This window comes from Carassius carassius, chromosome 50, assembly GCF_963082965.1.
Source record: "Carassius carassius chromosome 50, fCarCar2.1, whole genome shotgun sequence".
Lineage (NCBI taxonomy): Eukaryota > Metazoa > Chordata > Actinopteri > Cypriniformes > Cyprinidae > Carassius > Carassius carassius.
In genome coordinates this window covers 18,125,146-18,144,906 of record NC_081804.1, presented here as the reverse complement: position 1 = coordinate 18,144,906, position 19,761 = coordinate 18,125,146, and the positions used below count along the sequence as shown (strand labels likewise).

The 19,761-nt window shown below is 36.2% G+C and overlaps 1 protein-coding gene and 1 long non-coding RNA gene across 2 annotated transcripts; both read right to left on the bottom strand.

The window, feature by feature from the left end:
• Window positions 1-3,411: 3,411 nt before the first annotated feature.
• sall1b (spalt-like transcription factor 1b) lies at window positions 3,412-10,190 on the bottom strand. Its single transcript, XM_059546617.1, has 3 exons — window positions 9,834-10,190; window positions 5,064-8,359; window positions 3,412-4,921 (listed from the first exon to the last, which is right to left on the bottom strand). Exons 1-3 carry the CDS (start codon window positions 9,874-9,876, stop codon window positions 4,532-4,534), a joined length of 3,729 nt encoding a protein of 1,242 aa, XP_059402600.1. The 5' UTR covers window positions 9,877-10,190; the 3' UTR covers window positions 3,412-4,531.
• An 8,584-nt stretch (window positions 10,191-18,774) lies between these two features.
• Window positions 18,775-19,731, bottom strand: LOC132133092 (uncharacterized). The gene is made up of 2 exons (XR_009429130.1): window positions 19,585-19,731; window positions 18,775-19,544 (listed from the first exon to the last, which is right to left on the bottom strand). It is a non-coding gene; the product is annotated as an uncharacterized LOC132133092 (long non-coding RNA).
• Between the last annotated feature and the right edge of the window lie 30 nt (window positions 19,732-19,761).

Below are 19,761 nucleotides of genomic sequence, written 5' to 3'. Positions count from 1 at the left end.
ACAAGAAAGCAAAGCATAAGTCATAAACATGAAACAACGCTCTCACGAACACAAGACGCTAGACAAGCCAATATATAGGGATGAGTAATGAGTGACAGCTGTTGCTGATGACAATTAACGGAGACGCCCACAAACTAATAAGTGCTGACGCGTAACACACAGACTTCACCCACAAAGTGCAAAGCCCAGAGATCATGGTTTACCAACCGTGACACTGATAAAAACATCACAATAACCCACACCACTCCAGTCCACCAGTTAACGTCTTGTGAAATCAAAAGCTGCAAGTTTGTAAGAAACATGTCCATCAAGATGTTTTCATTTTAAACCGTTTCTAAACGGTGCTTGGTTTGTGCAGATTTCTCTCCTGATTCAGACAAGATGACTTTTTTTTACTTGTGAAAGCTAATGGTTTAATGATGGATTTATTTCTTACAAACACACAGCTTTTGTCTTCTCCAGATGTTAACTGATGGACTGGAGTGGTGTGGATTACTTGTGGATTATTGTGATTTTTTTCTCATCTGTTTTGACTCTCATTCTGACAGCACCCATTCACTGCAGAGGACCCACTGGTGAGCAAGTGATTTGATGATACATTTATCCAAATCTGATGGAGAGGTGCGCCTCAGGGTGAGAACATTTAAATTTGTGGGTGAATTAATTCCTTTAAGGCTGAAAATCGCATAGTGTATGACTGTCACAAATGATTTTTAGCTTCAAATTTTGATTACACAGAATCAGAGGATATTAGACATATTTAATATTGTGAACTGATTTTAGAGCACATCATTTATTTGTCATACGTCTTTTAGGAACAATGCAAATGTTTCCGCGTGAGTTTGATTTGTTAGGAACGAATTGAAAGTCTGGTAGTATGTGATGCCCAGTTTTTCCCCTGTAATGCTTTACAAAGTTGACGAAGTTTATGATGCCTAGTGTTTTACAATCTGTTACGATTCTAAAAGTTCGTGAATTGCAGCCTGTAGAGACATTCATCATCCAAGAGATCAACCAGAACAACCAAGATTAGCAAAGCTCACTCATGATCACTAAGTAAAGGTCTGGCAAATATTTCATATTTGACCCTAAAAGTTTTTAAAAGACTAAAGCTGAATTTGGAAATGTTTAACAGTGAGTAATTATGAAAGGGCTGTAAAAGCTTCTAAATAATTCACTCCAACTAAATGTCATTAACATAAAATTGTTTAATGAAAATAAAATAACTGTAGGTTTTGAAAAGAGCTAAATGATAATTAAAATCAATCAAACGGTCAGCATAGCTATTATACCATAGTACTACCATATTTGGGGACACTATCACCATTGTGTGTCACAATCAAAAAATTGCAAACTCAGCTGTCCTGTGTGTGTTATTCTGTTATACAGCATCGCTGACTGACCCCAAGGTCATCAGAGTCCACACAGCGTTTATGATCAGATATGATCTGAGCCGTACAGATGCCTCACACAATGCCATAATCACAGTGTTATCAATAGTCGGGTTTGGGCTGGATACATTTAAGCCCTGCTGGAGATTTGGCCGTTGCTCTGTTATTGAATATTTCCATTGTCCGGCCAACAAAAGTGTGATGATCGCAGGCAAAATGCTTACACAGGAAATTCTTTCTTTGCATTGTAAACAGTCGTTGATGTCAGCAGTTTTGAACAGAAATATGTGATGATTGGAAAAGCACTGTTTTGTTCCTCTGTGACGAGTTCTTAAAAAAAGCTGTCCAGCCTGTGGACAGTGGTGTCATTCTGTTTTTCATGTCACTGTCCATCCTTTAAAACATGGAAAAGGGTTACACATATTTTGCATCTTATCTCAGCAAAATAAGTTCTAATACACAAGGATTCAATTAAATTAAGAATTAAATGGTTCAATTGGAACTAACATTTGTAAATCTGATGCCTGTCTGAAATTCTTGTAATATTTAATATTGCTGTCAACACACAATACAGTCCCTTTGATATGCTGTTTCAGTAAAGATATTAATGTAAATGCGTTTAGTGCTTACATGCAACATTTACTTTTTTTTAAATGAAATTGACGTGACATTCAGCCAAGTATGGTGACCCATACTCAGAAATCGTGCTCTGCATTTAACCCATCCAAAGTGCACACACACAGCAGTGAACAGACATTTCTGTTGCAGCACCCGGGGAGCAGTTTGGGGTTCAGTGCCTTGCTCAAGGACACCTTAGTCGTGTTATTACTGGCCCAAGACTCAAAACCACAACCCTAGGGTTAGGAGTCAAACTCTCTAACCACTAGGCCACGACTTCCCCTCAAAAGAAATAATAAATTATATTATTTAACATTCTCAAATTTTTCATAATGCTCAATAATATTGATTTTCTTTCATTAGATATTTATTATTGTTATATAGGATTTTTGTAACTATATTACAAAATAAGGCAGTATGACAACTACTAATGTGATGTATAAATAATAGACAAAATTATTATTTTGCATTAATGTAATAAGAATGACAATTTCTTTATTTTCTTTCAAATAACACAACACAGAAATTCTTTAAGAAATTCAAAAAAAATATTTTATTTATGCAACATAAGATGTCTTATTATTTAGATTTTTTGGAGTGAAATATGACTTAGAGATTTTTTTTTTTTTTTTTTTACCTTGGAGAGGTTTTGTGAGTTTCACCCTAATAGTATTTACTGATGAAATGAACTTCAGCCAAAAATTGGTTCATACTTTATATGAAATAACTTCATATTGACAGTTTCTTTTTATTTTTGGAAAAAGTCAAGCTACTATTTTGGCAGCATCCGTGTATCTGGGAGATCTGGGGATGTAAAACATCAACTGAACCCTATATCATCCGTCAGGTCTTTATCCACCTGCTCACACCTCCAGTGCCTCCCATCTGTTTGAATCAGATATGTATCTGGAGAGCTCTGCACTCCCTTGAGCTTCATTCTAGCTGATTGCTCATTTTATAATGCTAATGGTGGCAGGCGGGATGGTGTTGGGTTCCCGTCAGCTGGTCTCTGCTCTGGGAAGTGTGTTTAATGGACTTTGATAGATAAGAGGGCACATCTTATTCACAGAGGGATTTGGTATGTAATATTATTGTGGTGACACTCAAAGGACATATTACTCAGCAGACCTCAGAAGATGTTTTTTTTTTTGTTATACTAAACAACTCCGCAGGATGTATCACTATGAGGTTATAGAACTTGCTGGGATACTCCGGTCACACAATGGACCACCTGTTTATATGTCCTATTTTGTTTCTTGTTACAATTATTGGATAAAACGAGGAACAAATCTTCGGAGAGACCAAGATTCAGTAGGGATAAGCTACATCAGATATGGAAAATACAATTACAAAAGTATGGCTATATCATAGTACTTGCCTTATGACAATAATCATAATAATAATGACCACAGCATTCACAATTTTTAATCACCTATCAAACAGACATAGCAGGAGTCCAGACAACAAAAGCTAAAACCATTGCTGACCATCTGTCCGTGTGGTTTACAGACATGAGGTAGAGCTGATGAGTCGTACCTGCTCGATGAATGGCCTCTATTATTCTATTTGGTTGTAGAAGTATCATATTCCATTGGCAAAGTTCATTGCGTATTTACACAATGTGTTATTATTGGTAAGTTTATTGAAATGTAAATGCAGAGGACAAGGTGACCTAGATTTTTATCAGTAGAGAAAGGGCATGAATTCTGCTTGTGTGGAAGTGGGGAAAGAATCAATTCTTTGTTAAAGGTAAATCAACGAAAGAGGAGACAGGTGTTTGAAGGTATACACACTCATATGGTATAACTTTAAGTAACATTACAAAAGAACACTCCTTTTAATCAAATGGGAAGTGAAATGTGTACTTTGTATTAAGCCAAATGCAGTGAGAGTTAAAATGGAAGAATGGAAAACGTATGCAGTTGCCATAATATACAGTAAAGGCACGAATTAATGTCATACATAAAAGTTCCTCCAATGTAACAGTAAAAATTGTAAAAAACTAAAATAAATAGTTTTAGTATTGTTTAGTGTTTACATTTATGATCTAAATACTGTACTTATACGAAAACACATAATTCAAGCACAAATTATATTAATGTGAAACTGACTGATAAATAGATTTGGGAACTATTTAGAAATAGGGATTCAATTCTCCATTAAATAATACAAATATACCTCATCACAAAATCTATTACAACCAAGAGTTTAGCAAATGTGCTGGAAGAATACCTTCAATTATTTAAAAAAGTAATAATTGTAAAATAAACGGTCATAGCTTCATATTAACAATACTTTTAAAATGTTCCTCACCAAACAACAAAAAACATCAAATTTATACAATACAATCAACACTACTTCAGTTGTGAAGATCTGCTCTAACCAGGGAAAATTAACCAACAGCAGAATTTTTTTTAATGTCACTACAAGAGGTATGCTTGTACAAAAATCCTAATGAAAAAATACACATATGAAATTGCATCACATTTGAATGTATGGGTTTGCATCTTAAAAGACGAAATTCAATTTGTCATTGTGGTTTTATTGTCTTCAACCAACTTCTGGAAATTAAAAGTTGCACCATTTTCGTTTAATCTCTCGAGCCAAGGTAAAGCTCTGTTAAATTGAAGTTTTTCTATGTTTTCCAGTTGCCCAGCAGAAATCGAGAGGTGAGGTATGGCACCATTTTGAATTACAGGTATTTCATTCATCCTCACGCCCAAACCATTAGTGAAATTGGTATACTGGCTCCAGAGGCCTAAGGAATTTCCATTGCACACTTTACCCACAACATCTTTTGGGGAACAGTCCTGGAATCGTTCGGAATTGGATCTAAGGAATGGACCATCAACAGAATGTCTGCGACCTCGTCTGGCTGGAGAACTGCTCCACATGTGAGTTCCCATATGAACCTAGATGGAAAACAGGATGAAAAATAAAGTAGATAGTTGGTCATAAGGTCTCTGGGATGTTACAAATGATTCTATTCTGAGTAACAAAATACAAATTGGCAATGGGTGACGGAACACCTTTAACAAACTTTAACTGGTGTACCTTCAAATTTCCTTTAGTGGTAAATGCACGTCCACATATGTTGCAGGAGAATGGTTTCTCACCAGTGTGGGTTCTTTCATGAATTTGCAGTGCACTTGAAGAAGAGAAGGTCTTCCCACAAGTGTGGCAGAAGTGCTGTTTAGCTGTTCGCCGAAGTGGTGTTGCTGTAGAGAGTACAGGTAATGTGGAAGCTGTTGAGCTAACTATACTTGTGTGTGAATCTTTAGGATCTTTTTTGGTGAGCCCATTTTGTTCAATTGATTTCGAGGGAATGATTGGTTCCATGGAGGGTAGAAACTGGTTTGGTGAAAAAATCAGGATCTGATTTGCTGGCTCAAACAACTGTGAATCACACATCTGGTGGGTAAGCATGTGCTGTTTTAGGTTACCTTTGGTTGAGAACCCTCTGTTGCATACGGTGCAGATGAATGGGCGCTCTTTGGTGTGACTTCGATAATGAATATCCAAAGCACTTTGACAGGCAAATGTCTTGTTGCAGATATCACAAACATTGCTTTTTAGGGATCCCTGCTCATTAAATGGAAAAATCATGGTCAAGCTATCTTTTGGTATATCTTCATCTAGTAACCTAGACACTGTAAGATTGGCGTGTAGTCTTGAGCTGTTTGATTCAGCAGATTTCAGGATTCTGTCAGTTACAGTGTTTCCTTGCCTTTCATAACTAGAGCCATTGGGGGAGGATGGGTTCCAGGAGGGTGTCATCTCAGTGTTGGCCGGAATCCTTTTTCTTAAACTCTCATGGTCACTATCTAGTGTAGATGGTCTCTGGGTTAAGCAATCTCCATCCACTGATCCATTCCACATAGTCAACTTACAGACGTTTGACAGATTTTCCACATTCAAAACTGCAATCTGACTCTCCGACCCAGTTACTCTGGTGAACTCAGAAGAAGCAGGTGAAGAACAAGGACTGTCTGGTATACAGTCTGGGTATTTTGTATCAGATGCTCCTTCCATAATGTCCATGTTCTCACGGGGCAAGGTATCCTCTTCCAAGATCCTACCTTCTACAGATTCAGCATCCTGATCTATGGGTTCTCCACAGCTATCATGCAATGGGACATTAGGAATCTGAACACCCATATGCATGTGGATATGCTGCTGTAGAACCATTGCATTTGTAAACTTTTCTTGACATATGGGGCATGAATGCTGTATTCTAAGAGCTGGCATGGAACAATGAATGCTATAGTGTGTCTTGAGATTGCCCTTGGTTGTAAAAGCACGTCCACACACTCTGCATTTGAATGGCCTTTCTCCGGTATGTGTGCGGTAATGCATTTTAAGGGCGCTTTGACAGCTAAGAACCCGGTGGCAGATTCCACACTCATTGGGGTCGGTAGACTTCTTGTCAATGTTCTCCACTAACTGCTCCAGCTTTAAAGTCTCAGATGCTCCAGGAGGATTTGGAAGACTTCCAAAAAGAAATTTGGTTTCAAGCTGCTCTGATTTTAGCTCAGTTATTAAGCTTGTATTGACCAAGGTATTAATAGCAATGTCGTCTCTTGAACCTTCCCCTGGGGAGCTTAGTAAGTTAGCAACTCTCAAGGGTTGTGTAATCTCTTGAAATTTATCATTTGAAAATAGAGAAGAGCTACAACCAAATCCCTCTTGATGCCCATTACTTCTCTCACACACCTCATTGACAACAGGACTATAAGGTTTAGTTACTGATACCCCTTCCTCCTCTTTTTTAAAGATGGGTGGAAGACTTGGCAAAGACGATGGAAGTCCAAGTGAGTTACCCACTAAAGGTTTACTATCCAACCAGGTAAGAGCAGGCTTCTCAGGAGGCAGAGACATGCCATATGGGATACCTGTGCAGGTTGGGACCTTATCTAAATGCTCTGGAACCGGATAAGGATTCATTAGTATGTTAGGATACTTCTCCTTGTGACGCTGGAAATGGACCTTCAGATTTCCTCGGGTCGAAAACCGATTTCCACATATGTTACATTTGTAAGGTCGTTCTCCAGTGTGAGAACGCAGGTGTATCTGCAACGCACTATCACTTCCAAATACTTTGGCACAGAACCTGCATTTGTGCTTGAATGTACAATCTTCAGCTGGTTTCTTGTGTTCATATAAACTCACATTGAGGGTTTTGGCTTTCCTATGTTGGGCTAGGGCAGTCAAAGCATTCAGGTCCTCCACAATTGCCCCAATACTAGGCAAGGAGTTCGCAGAAATATTACAGCTGTTTGGTTTATGGGGTAATTGAAGTTTGTTTAGAATGGCATTTGTAATTGAAGCAGGAGATTGTGAAGGCATTTTTATATGAGCTGTGCCATCAACTGTATCACTGACTGTGTTACCATGCAAAGACTGATTACTACACAGGTCACTACCAACATTCGATGGCAAAGGGTTGCCTCTGTTTTCATCAGTCAATTGGAAGTTTCCTTTTTCACCCTTTAAGCCATCTTGAGTGTTTTGCGAGATCTCATGTTTAGACTGTTTAGCAGGAGAAGTTAGGTTTTCTACAAGCCCCGCAGCGGCTGTGAGTTGTTCAGAGAGGTGTGAGCTAAGTTTTATCAGTGAACTGGCTTGAGACAGACCACCATAGGTGTTTATGGCCACAGGTGTATCCGGATTTTGGGTTGCTAATAGCATTATTTGATGCTGGATTTCTTCAATTAGTTTTAGTTGCTGCACCTGTTGTTGCTGCAATGCTAGCAGCTGCTCAATCAAGCCAGAAGCAGGCATTTTGCGTTTGATAGCATTTCTGCAACTTGTCTTTGGATTTAAACTAGTTTCATGTGAGAACTGAGCAACAGCAACTTTGGTGTTTTCTAGGTTCTCAATGAAGACATTGCTATTAATGGCTGATAATTTACATAACTCAAGTAAGGTTTTCTCTTGAGGTAGTACAGTTGGGTATGCTAAGCTAAAGCCATCAGTATTATCACTGTTTTCATTATCACGATGTAAATGAGAGTTTTTGGCAGTGCAATGGTTGCTGTTTTCAAATGTATGTAAGGATTCATCAACTTCCACTGAGGTTCCATCAATGGAAAAGTCATAAAGTTCCTCTGTAGTGTCATTACTTGTCACTCCATCCAAATGCTCCTCAGTGTTGAAGAATGGTGAAATAATTGTGAGGTCAGAAGGTGGAGAATCTTGGCTTTCGTTTTCACTGACTATTAGAACTAGCTGATCTCTCAAACAGTCTTTCTGATGTTGGTATAGGTCTGTTGTACTGGAAAATTCAGCACAGCATTGTTCACAAATATAGACATCACAGGTTGGAGTGGGGTCGTTTTCCATTGTATGATCTGAATTTCAAGAAAAAAAAAGATATACAATTTTATATTAGATCATTTGATAACAATTCAATGTAAACTTAAAGCTTAGCAAAAGACAGCACAGTAGCCTGTATCTCAGATGTAACACAATTTATGACATGGTGGGGAATTAAAAGTCTTATTATAAAATTACCCCCTAGTTAGCACGCAATATTTATTTTCATATAATTATTTAGCTAACTCTGGTTACATTTTACAATAAATGTTTTGCATTATCATACTGATCTAAAATTATTTAAATAGAACAGCTTTGTTTCAAGAGCAAATTTATGATAGCCTTAACATTTTAATGCATATATGTGGATTGATTAAGAGGTTTTGTTTTAGATGTTATTTTTTTTTTTATGAAATTAAATGAAAGACAAGCAGGCCCTAGGAAAAACTTTGAGAAGCTTATACAATAAAATAAGTTTTGATTTTAAGGGTTATTTTGTCAAATATATCACTATACACATGTAAAGTTTAATGGCAGGAACTTTATTAACAGGGCACAATAATAAGATATATTTTTTCTATACTATTTACAACAATGGATTTTTTATTATGAAAATCAATGCATAACAGGGTTGTTAGAAACAGCATTGCAGATAACACAAGCCTAAATTAAACTGTAGGGCCTAGCAAGTTTGTGACAAAATGTTAGTTTATAATGTTATGCTTATTTTTCATTAATTCAAGAAAAATAAAAGATTATGCGACCATTTTCAATAACTTTGGAAATAGAGTTAAACGGTTGCATTTGAGAAAGTCAGTCAAGCAATATTTAAAAAATGTAGGAATTTCAGAATGAGAAATGCTTTTCCACCATGCAGTTAAAATTAAAATTATGTTCTGGGTGTCACAATTTTTATGGAATGTAAAAATTTTTGTAATATGCTGAAATTCATGCAGTAAAAAGATTGTGTTTAAAATCTGGGACACAACTATAGATGGATCAGTATGATATTAAAAATGTTAAAATTGTTGAATCCATTTTTAGCCTTGAAAATTTTTAAAGAGTAGCCTGTGTGTTTTATATATATATATATATATATATATTTTTTTTTTTTTACAATTTCACATTAAAGCTGTTACAATGCAAACATAATTTTGCTTGTTTTTTCATTTTGTTATAACTTTTCGTACTACCATAACTTTCCCTGGTATTAGGCGTTATTAGTTGTAACAATGATGCTCTTTGAATTCAACACCTGTTGATGAAATGATAAACTATGTATTATATATATGACAGATAATAGCCTACAGATCTCATGACTGACAGCTGCAGGAGACAAATGTAGTTGCTTTGTATTAAAAACCGTGCTTAAAAATTATTGTACTCAATCCTAACTTCTGCCTCTATTTCCACTTCTTCTTCCTCCTCCTTGTTTTATTTTTTATTATTATTATTTAACTAAATAAAACGCCCTCACCATGCCAGTTCAGAAAGTGATACAGAACTTACCGATGAGCACATACTGTGGCTTCGCTTGTTTCCTCCGGGACATGCTGGAATAAAACCCGTTTACCTCCCTGAAGGATCCACAAGTGTACTTTCATCTAAATGAATCAGTGTCCAACCAAAAGCATCCTTGTCTTGGTAAATCTACCGCGGGACTGTTTAGATATTCATCATAACGGAGAAATAAAAAGTTATAATATAATAAGCAGAAATGAAGTTGAGAGGATCACTCAGGAATGTGCTAACCCCGGTGATGTCAGCGAAGACGAATTAAAAAAGTTATAAGGAAAAGTCGTTCGTACGTCACCGCACTGTCGATCACAATATCCAAATTAAACACATTCCCACAACTCACAACATGAGAACCGCAAATCCATGCGGAAATTCTTTGACAGCGCTGAGTTCAGCCCCGCCCTGCGATATTCCTATTGGTCAACACGTTTCACGACCACGCCCATCAACGCTCCTATTGGTCGGTGTGTTTCAGATAGGCGTAGACTGACTGTGCTCATTAAAGCAAGTACAACAGGCATGAATCAGTGGATGGTAATGTGTAAAGGATCATTGTTTTACACCAGCAACACAAAACCACTGTGATGTAACCTAGTAATACTTTATATATCGTTCATTAATAAGTCATTTACAAACATAATCATGCTAGACATATAAATAGTTAATGGACCAGCATCACACTAATCAACTGTTCAGCATTAAGCTTTATGATGAAAATATGACGGTTAACATTTGCCGTATATAATTTATTATAAAGTGTTACCTATAATTTTGGTTTATATAGTGGGTGCGCTTAAGAAATACTTGGATAGTCAATTCATTTCCAGTCATTTCTGTCTTGAAATATGAAATTCACTGTAAACCTTTTGTCGAAGTTTTTCATGGGTTATAATTACAGCACGTAATAAAAGGTCTAATCATATCCCAGTCATCATTTACTCACCCTCATGTCATCCAAACCCCTATGACCTTCTTCCTGAAGATCTCGAGACGTTTTCCACGCAGTTACAGTGAACAGGGAATCGTTCAAACGTCAAAAACGACGCAAAATCACACAAAACGTGTATTTAATGTTGTCATGCACTATATAATAAGTCTTCAGAAGATATTTGACAACTTTCTGTTAGAAGCAGACCGACATTTAGGTCGTTATTATTCTCTTCCCCTCCAGTGAGCCATTAAGCACTGCGAACCGACCATTGAGTCAGTGAGTTGAATTCGAGCATCGGATCAGTTCGGTTCGTGAATGAATCATTTTCGACTCGTTTGTAGTGAATAACAACTAACCCTGGGGTCTTTTCCTCGCACAAAACTCCCCCCTCGTTATAATTGCAAAACTGAAACAGTAGAGGAAGATTTGAAGAAAGTCACACGGTTTGAATAACACAAGGATGAGTAAACAATGACAGCAGCTTATTTTATTTTATTTTGGTGAACTTGCCATTCCAGAAAGACTGACTAATGAATTAATTAATTAATGAATGAATACATTTTTAAAGTTTAATTATGCTCAGTTCTTCATTTTAGTTCACTTCAGGTAGATGTTCTGTTTACAGATAAACGGTGTTCGATGGAAATAGCTTTTTCTGTAAACAAAATAAATAAATAAACTGGATGCAAAATAATAAAAGATAGGGGGAAATTATATTATTCATAATTCAGTACTGCTTAGCCAGTCTGCCTTAAAATAATTTAAAATTTTTAGCATGTTGTGCCTTTTGTTGGCAACACAAACACATTCATTATTTCCAGCGCACTTTTGATTAACTCATTCACCACTAAAACCACTCACACACACACACACACACACACACACACACACACACACACACACACACACACACACACACACACACACACACACACACACACACACACACACACACACACACAGCCCTTTAAAGGTTTACTGTGTGTTTGCAGTGTCCTCTGCAGACAGTACAAGTCATTATAATCAAATGCATTAATAGACGATGAGCCGTGCGGCCTCAGAGAGCCTAATGATATATTTTGCATGGTTGTCTGTTTTCAGAAAAGCATTGTATTAAATGCCACTGTGATGTAAACAAGTTATTTTTTTACCTGCAGCTTGTGTTGCCGTGAACAATGAAGTGTTGACCTGAGCCAGTTACCTTATACATGAGGAATTTTCCTCTGCTCTTTGATGGCGCGTGAACATGACTATTACTGTCCACCTGATGTTTTGATTCATGGTTGTTCCGTGCGGCGCACAAATACATAAATACATATGTCATGTTGGTTTTGTGTGAACAGGAGCACACCATCCAGGTGCTCATACTGCACTCATATGAGTCATGTTTTACAGTCATTATATATCAAGGGCCGTGCAGGAGCACTATTATCTGTGGCCTAAGGTCCTTCGCAACAGACTTGATATGGACAAATGACACCTCCACTTCCTAAAAACACAAACACAGCATGCCAGCACTGTCTGACACTAATATTTTCACACTATACGTGCATAATTATCTGCCTGGACTTCCCTGCTCGGGAATATTTTGTTTTCCTCTAGGCTACAGCCACTTTTACACACCTTTTTTTTTTACACATCAAACTTTTATTGTAAAAACCTCCTTTAAGCTTCATGATTATTACACCTTTGATAAATTTATGTTCAATCAATAAAAATGACCCCAAACCTTTGAATGGTTGTGTAAAGCAAAAGTCTTTCAATATTTCTAGGAAATGAGATATTGTCTGGTCGCCGTGATTTTGCCTACTTTTGATGATCCCTGATCAACATTGTTGTCCAAAAATTTAGACTTAGCCCAATCTCTACCCCTAAACCTAACCGTTCCCATAATTTATTATTGATATCAGTTGGAAAAGATAGCTGATTGACAAGAGTGTGGAAGCTAACCCTGATTGTAAGCCTAAAACAGAATAAAACTGATATTTCCTGAAAAGTAATATCCCAATTCTGATTGGTTGGGGTGAAATCACGTTCACCATATTGTCTCACTTGTGTTCGGCAGTCAAGTTCATGCATTTACATTCCAGTATTCACAGTATCAAAATGTCACTATTAATCTGATTTTTCAAATGTGGTTGATGGGAAGTATCTTCTCCAAATTCTGTCCCTCATTTTAAACCGTGATTTATCTTGGTAAACTGGCATTATTTATTATTTAACAATATGTACTGTTATATCCAGTGGGATTAATGTGCACATTTAAGCGTTCCTTTCATTTTTCTATTCGTAGTGTATTCTACACGAGATTGTGTGTGTGGAGTGATGCCTGTCACTGCGGTGTTGTCTGGGGGTTTGGTTCTGGCTTTTTTAAAAACTTTTTTCTCTCTTCTTCAATATCCTGTGAAGATTGAGCTACTTAGACAGTCCACAAAGCGTCAGATGAAAGATGGAATAATAGGTTCATTTTCAAAGTGTTAAAAGAGAAATACATTCATTCCCTGCCTTTTTAAGACAATGAATACAAGAATAAAGAACACTGCACACTGTAAAATGATTGCTTTAAAGTGATATCTCTTCCCTATAAAGTAGTTTTGGAGGTATACATTTATGTATTTAGGCTGGTTCTACAATATTAAGTAATATTTTGATGATTAAAACCGGATAATTTGGATTTCACCATTTTTAGGTTACAGTGCATATTGCTTTATTTTTGTCTACTATCTTGTTTCAGGACTTTTGTGATGTTACTACAAGAGAAAATCCCAAATGAAAAGACCTGAGATGTGAAAGCTGTAACATCTTCCTGACGGCTGTGTTTTACTGCTCTCAATCGTTCACCACCAGTAAATGGTTCAAGTTTGATCCAGGGCAAATATCTCATGGAAATGTTTTTAAGGCCGTTTTTCGCAAGGTTTTCTCTGTTCATTTTTGTTTTTACGAGAGCAAATGTCGCCGTTTCTCCAGCACTGACGGGTATTGTCTGGCATCTGCATAAATGTAGCACATATTTATGATGTGTCAGCTGTGTTTGTCAGGCCGGACCTCACGGCGCGCTAAATCCAGCCCCTAAAGCTGCCAGCGGTGAGGTGCGACTTCAGGATTGACAGGTCTGGGTCTTAAAAACAAGCCTGTGTTTTTACTGCCTCCATGTTTCCACTCCACGCAGTCCGCTGCTGTGATTGTAAAGAATTAGAGGTTATATATTCAAGAGAAGAGAATAACTAAATATGCTTGTGTGAACACAATTGTATGCTATAGACTTTATCGGGTCAAACTTTATCATCGACACAGAGGCAAGAAAATGAACAGGATCTCTATTCGGATTGTAATAAAGAGCCCAAGTCAGCCATTCCTTGTTAGGAATTGAGAGTTAGTTTACATCTTAAGAAATATAGAATGTTTTCAGACCGATTAATAACACAAAACATCTCATAGTTCATCCAGTGCTTTGTTAATACTGTACATAGGTTCTTCTATCCATCCATCCATCTTGTTAAAAAAAATCCTGAAAAAATGTATAATGGTTACACAAAAATATTCAGCCGCATAATTGTTTTCAACATTGATAACAACCATAAATGTTTCTTTCACAAATCAGCATATCAGAATGATTTCTGAAGATCATGTGACACTGAAGACTGGAGTAAATCACAGAAATAAATCACATTTGACAATGTATTGCTATTGTAATTTTACATTTTAATCAATTTTGACAATGATACTGAATGTATTAATAATATAATGCATAAAGGAAACTTTGGGACAGTGAAGATATTAATGCAATTTAATATAAAAAGCTCGAACTATTGTTTTTTTCTTTCATTTTTTACATGCAAATTGTGGGTTTTGTGTGTATGGCTGAATCATTTAATTTGTGACAGAATATGCAGAAAATAACATTTTCGACTGAATGAGAGGGAGTGTCACAGATAGTAAGAGGAAATGACAAAATCACTCTTCAAATCACTCCTTTTATTTCTTTTTGTAAAATGTTTTGCTTCAATGTAATAAATAAACAAACAAATACAACTTGCTATTATATTTAATCCCCTGAGATTCAGACCCAGATTCCACTTAAAGATGAAATGCAACATAATAACCGTCCCGGCCGTGTGGTCATCTTTCAGACGCTGAGATCACACACTGACTCACAGCCTCAGCTATGGCCGGCTTTCATTCAGACTCACAAACACGGTTCCCAGAAGCTCTGAGTCATTTCCACAGTGATGATGATGATGATGATGATGATGATGATGGAGGTCAAATCAACACAGGTGTCCCTCAGCCCTTCTATTCAGCCATTAGATAATGTCTTGATGTTTGATCACTAATAATAGACTCCATAAATGAGCCCTGCATGACTAAGAACTGATTTTTGCAGCAAAAGTCCATATAGAGTAAACATGACAGTGAAGTGAATAATTCCATAAAAGAACAACATCAGATGTCGAAGAGACTTGAGTGCATGCTGCCCATATGCCTTACAGATATTATTTTCTAATTAAACTTTTTAACTTTTGACCCTGGGTGACGTTTCACATGTATGTACAGTACAGACCAAAAGTTTGGAAACATTACTATTTTTAATGTTTTTGCAAGAAGTTTCTTCTGCTCATCAAACCTGCATTTATTTGATCAAAAATACAGAAAAAACTGTAATATTGTGAAATATTATTGCAACTTAAAATAATAGTTTTCTATTTAAATATACTTTAAGAAAATAATTTATTCCTGTGATGCAAAGCTGAATTTTCAGCATCATTCCTCCAGCCTTCAGTGTCACATGTAACATCCAGTCTATCACATGATCATTTAGAAATCATTCTAATATTCTGATTTATTATGAGTGTTGGAAACGGTTCTGCTGGCTAATATATTTGATCAATAAAAGGTTCAAAAGAACTGCATTTATTCAAAAAAAAGAAATTCTAATAATATATTTTCTTTACTATCACTTTTTATCAATTTAACACATCCTTGCTGAATAAAAGTATTGATTTTATAAAAAAAAAAGAAAGAAAAAAAAATTACTGACCAGTAGTGTATATTGTTATAACTAAATATTTATATTTTAAAAACATCGTTTTTTTTTTTTTACTTTTTATTCATCAAAGTATCCTAAAAAAGTATCACATGTTCTGAAAAAATATTAAGCAGCAGAACTGTTTCCAACTTTGATAATGAATCATCATATTAGAATCATTTCTAAAGGATCATGTGATAATGATCCTAAAAATGCAGCTTTGCATCACAGAAATAAATGATTATTTAAAGTATAATACATTTAAAAAACAATTATTTTAAATTGTAATAATATTTCACAATATTACACTTTTTCTTTATTTTTGATCAAATAAATGCAGGCTTGATGAGCTTCTTTTCTTTCAAAAACATTACAAATAGTAATGTTTCCAAACTTTTGGTCTGTACTGTACGTATGTACTGTATGTTTTTTTTCCATTCATTCATTTAAAAAATAATACTAATAAAATAAATAAACAAGAAAACGGCAGGATAACATTTGCCGTCTATACAGTACAGAATTGTGATAGATTCAGCTACAACCAATCAAAAAACGGCCTTATGCTTTCCTCATTGAATATTCATTAACTTTGTACAAAGGCAGAAATGTAAACCGAAAATGTTAAAACGTGTCGAACAGTGGCAGATGTGAACGCTCTCGGTTACTCACATAACCTCGGTTCCCTGAGATTCGGTCACTCTACATTGCTATGGGAATGTATAAAATCCTGAAACTAAAACTAATTCTTATATTTAATTGAAATGATGTGTTATGATGCAATGGCTGTACCCGAGCTCAAATAACCAGAGTATGATGACGATCATGTCTTAAAAGAAGTCATGAATAATATCATAACAATGCGATAAGCTGATAGGGACATCAATACAGGGGTGTATACGACCTAGTAGAAACCACTGAAGCAAGCAGCTCAGATCATAACTGAGAGTAGACGCAGCACATGTGAAGTGCCCGTGAGAAATGTGTTCTGTGGCACCCGGCCCTTTAGCCAAAGCTGAAGCGGTTGCATATGTAGGAGCCCTAGTTTGCACACTGTCGAGACGCCAGCCATCTGGCCGAGCATCCTTTGATCAGACGTTCTGGCTCTGGCTCTTTTGCATCTACAGCCAGCCCTAAAAGCTAAAAGCGTGTAGATCATGATGTGTAGTCTTGTTGATAGGCTTCTTGCTTCTCGCAGAAGTTTGGCTGAGAGCGGGAGCCCCTCATATTTTGCGCGCTTGAACGCCATTGGCCAGTTTCACAGGCGTGATTCAATTAGGCTTCAGTAGTATTTGGAGAAAAAGGTAATTTCCATAGCAATGTCGTGCCCAAAAATGAAAGGGAACTGGAGTTATGAAGGGTTTCGCTATTTTCGTTATTAGTAATCGATTTAAATTGTGACATTTTCCTAGACATGCAGTTAAAACACTTCACTCACTCGGGATTACAGTGCAACACTCGGAACAAATGTAAACACAGGATTCCTGTTTCTAACAGTTTTTTTATTTTCTATTTCCCCTCAGAAGATAAACATCAATGTGAGTGGACTTTGTTTCTCCCCTAGCTGAGGGAGGTCTCGATATTAAATTCATACAGTTGCTTTATGAGTAATGCTGAATCATGTAAGATGATTCAGGTCGTCTGGCTCCAGCTCGCTGCTGCTTATTGTATGATTAGTATTATAATAGTGTGCTCTATAACCCCGCGATATCTGAGCCTAGAGGCAGGAAAGACTCTGTGTCTGCTTCACACGCTTTGAAGTTTGCTGGTGACACACACATGTGGCTTCAGTCCACACTTCTGTCCCGTTCGGGTTAAAATACAAGAGCAGCTCCGGCCCAGGTCTGTTTTTATAGCAAGCTTGGAGCTTTTTATACAGTATTTTAAATTAAATCATTTTGAATGCACCTATGTGTAACACTCTGACAGTATTTGTGTCATTTTTTGTATTTTTCGGTCTCAAGTTCACCTGCTCTTGTGCTGCTAAACAGATTTAGAGTTGAAAAATAACTAGAAATTCATGCTTTTTTAAAGCATCATTCTATAGAAACATTAAAAGAAATAGAAAACACTACTATATAAACCATTAATTACAGCATCACACTAGAAACATCTGCAAAAGTCATGTTTACAGGCCTCAACAGGCCTTTGTGTGAACATATAATACAAATCCTGAACTCTAGTGCTCCATCTGCTGGTAAAGATGTGTTATACTAAAGGACTCCAAGGCACAACCTTTTATTTTTTTCCCAATTTCAAGACCCATATAGCAGAAATTGTAGTGAAAACAAATTTATAAAGTTTATAGTCATTTAACATATTTGATAGCCATAAAACAGCCTAGAGTAGAGTAGAATAGCACAACTTATGTTTTTTTGTTTGTTTTACAAACAAATTTATTAATGTTGGATGATAATTATGAGATTATCAGGAAAGGCAAAGGGTTCAGGAGAAAAGGCACTTACAACAAACACATCATCCTTCAAAAGTGAGGGAAGAAAGCATGATCTCATGTCAACAAGCAGAAACTAGTGAATAAACTCCTTTCAGAACTGAACACATCTAATACATGCAGAGAAACAACATGGCCAAATAAATACATCAAAACAGCACTCAGCTTCTAACATTATTGTTACCTGAAGTTATTCGTCTAACAAACTAAAGTTAGAAAAACAGCATAAATATATAAGCCAGGCTTACACACATAAAAGACAGCAAATCCACGGACACATCGAGTTCACATACATCCCTATACATTATAAAACTCTTTATGAAAAATAACTCTTTATAAAACACACACCGTAAACTCAGAGCAAACAAATCTGTCGTCAAGTGCTTCGAATCTTCTTCAGTTTTATGACACATCTGAGCATTTCTGTGTCTGCAAAATACTCTTTTAGCTTCAAAAATATCTGAGCTGAGATCATTGGTTGATCGTGGCTGATCATTTTGATTGTGATTAATTAGATGGTGATCTCTTTATAGCCATTACCTTTTATTTACTGAAAATGGCTTTAAAGCAATGTTCCTCTCAACAATAACATGATCATGTCTTTCAAACACTAATGAGATATTTTGACAAATGTTCACGCTGCTCCGCACATGACATGCAGGGAAACACAAGATATCATGGATTTAAGAATGATTTCCCACAAATTATAAGTTTGATCCCTTGTTTTCAGTTAATTGTCTGAGTGTATTAATTTGTTTACTCCTTTTGGTTAAATCATGGCATAAAATTAAATTAAATTAAAAGGAATTCATTAAAATAACTTGGCCACTAAATGGAAAAACTTGTGTCGTTCCAAACCTTCCCAGAATTTTCTGACATGAAGACAAATAAGTGCAACATGACCACGATATACCAAAATTGAGGGAATAAACTGGTACACTTGGCCACAAATAAATAAGAAGTGGGAAAACAGTCTTAATTTGTGGACACAGTATCTTAATTTTTCCTGTCATGTGCAGGGTGGCATGCCATATTCCAAAATTGATTGAAAAAACAAACATTTCTTTTGTTTTACGTAAGTAACAACAGCATAATAGTGGATTTGGAGTATTTTTTCCAGATTCCTTCAAATATAAATGCATGTTTTTTTGGGGGTAAAAGAATCTCTTAAAGTAATCTATGGCCACATTCAGACAGCAGCAGAATACGGTTACCAGTCCTTAATACGGTTACGTTCACACAGTGCGGTAGTTAAATCACAATTAATCACACTGATACTTACTTTAGTCACTGTCGCTGGGGTTACAGGTCACAAAGACAGTTTGACAGGGCTCACCCACTTTTTCAGCAACACTGGTTCTGGAAGTATTTTTTTCCATTCATTTTTTGCAATAGCGAGTAAAAAAATATCTTCACTAAAGCATTAAGAGCCATGAATCAAATCAACCAGCTATGAGGAGAACTGTGAATGAAAAGAACTGAATAAAAAATGACGGGGAAAACAAACTGTTCG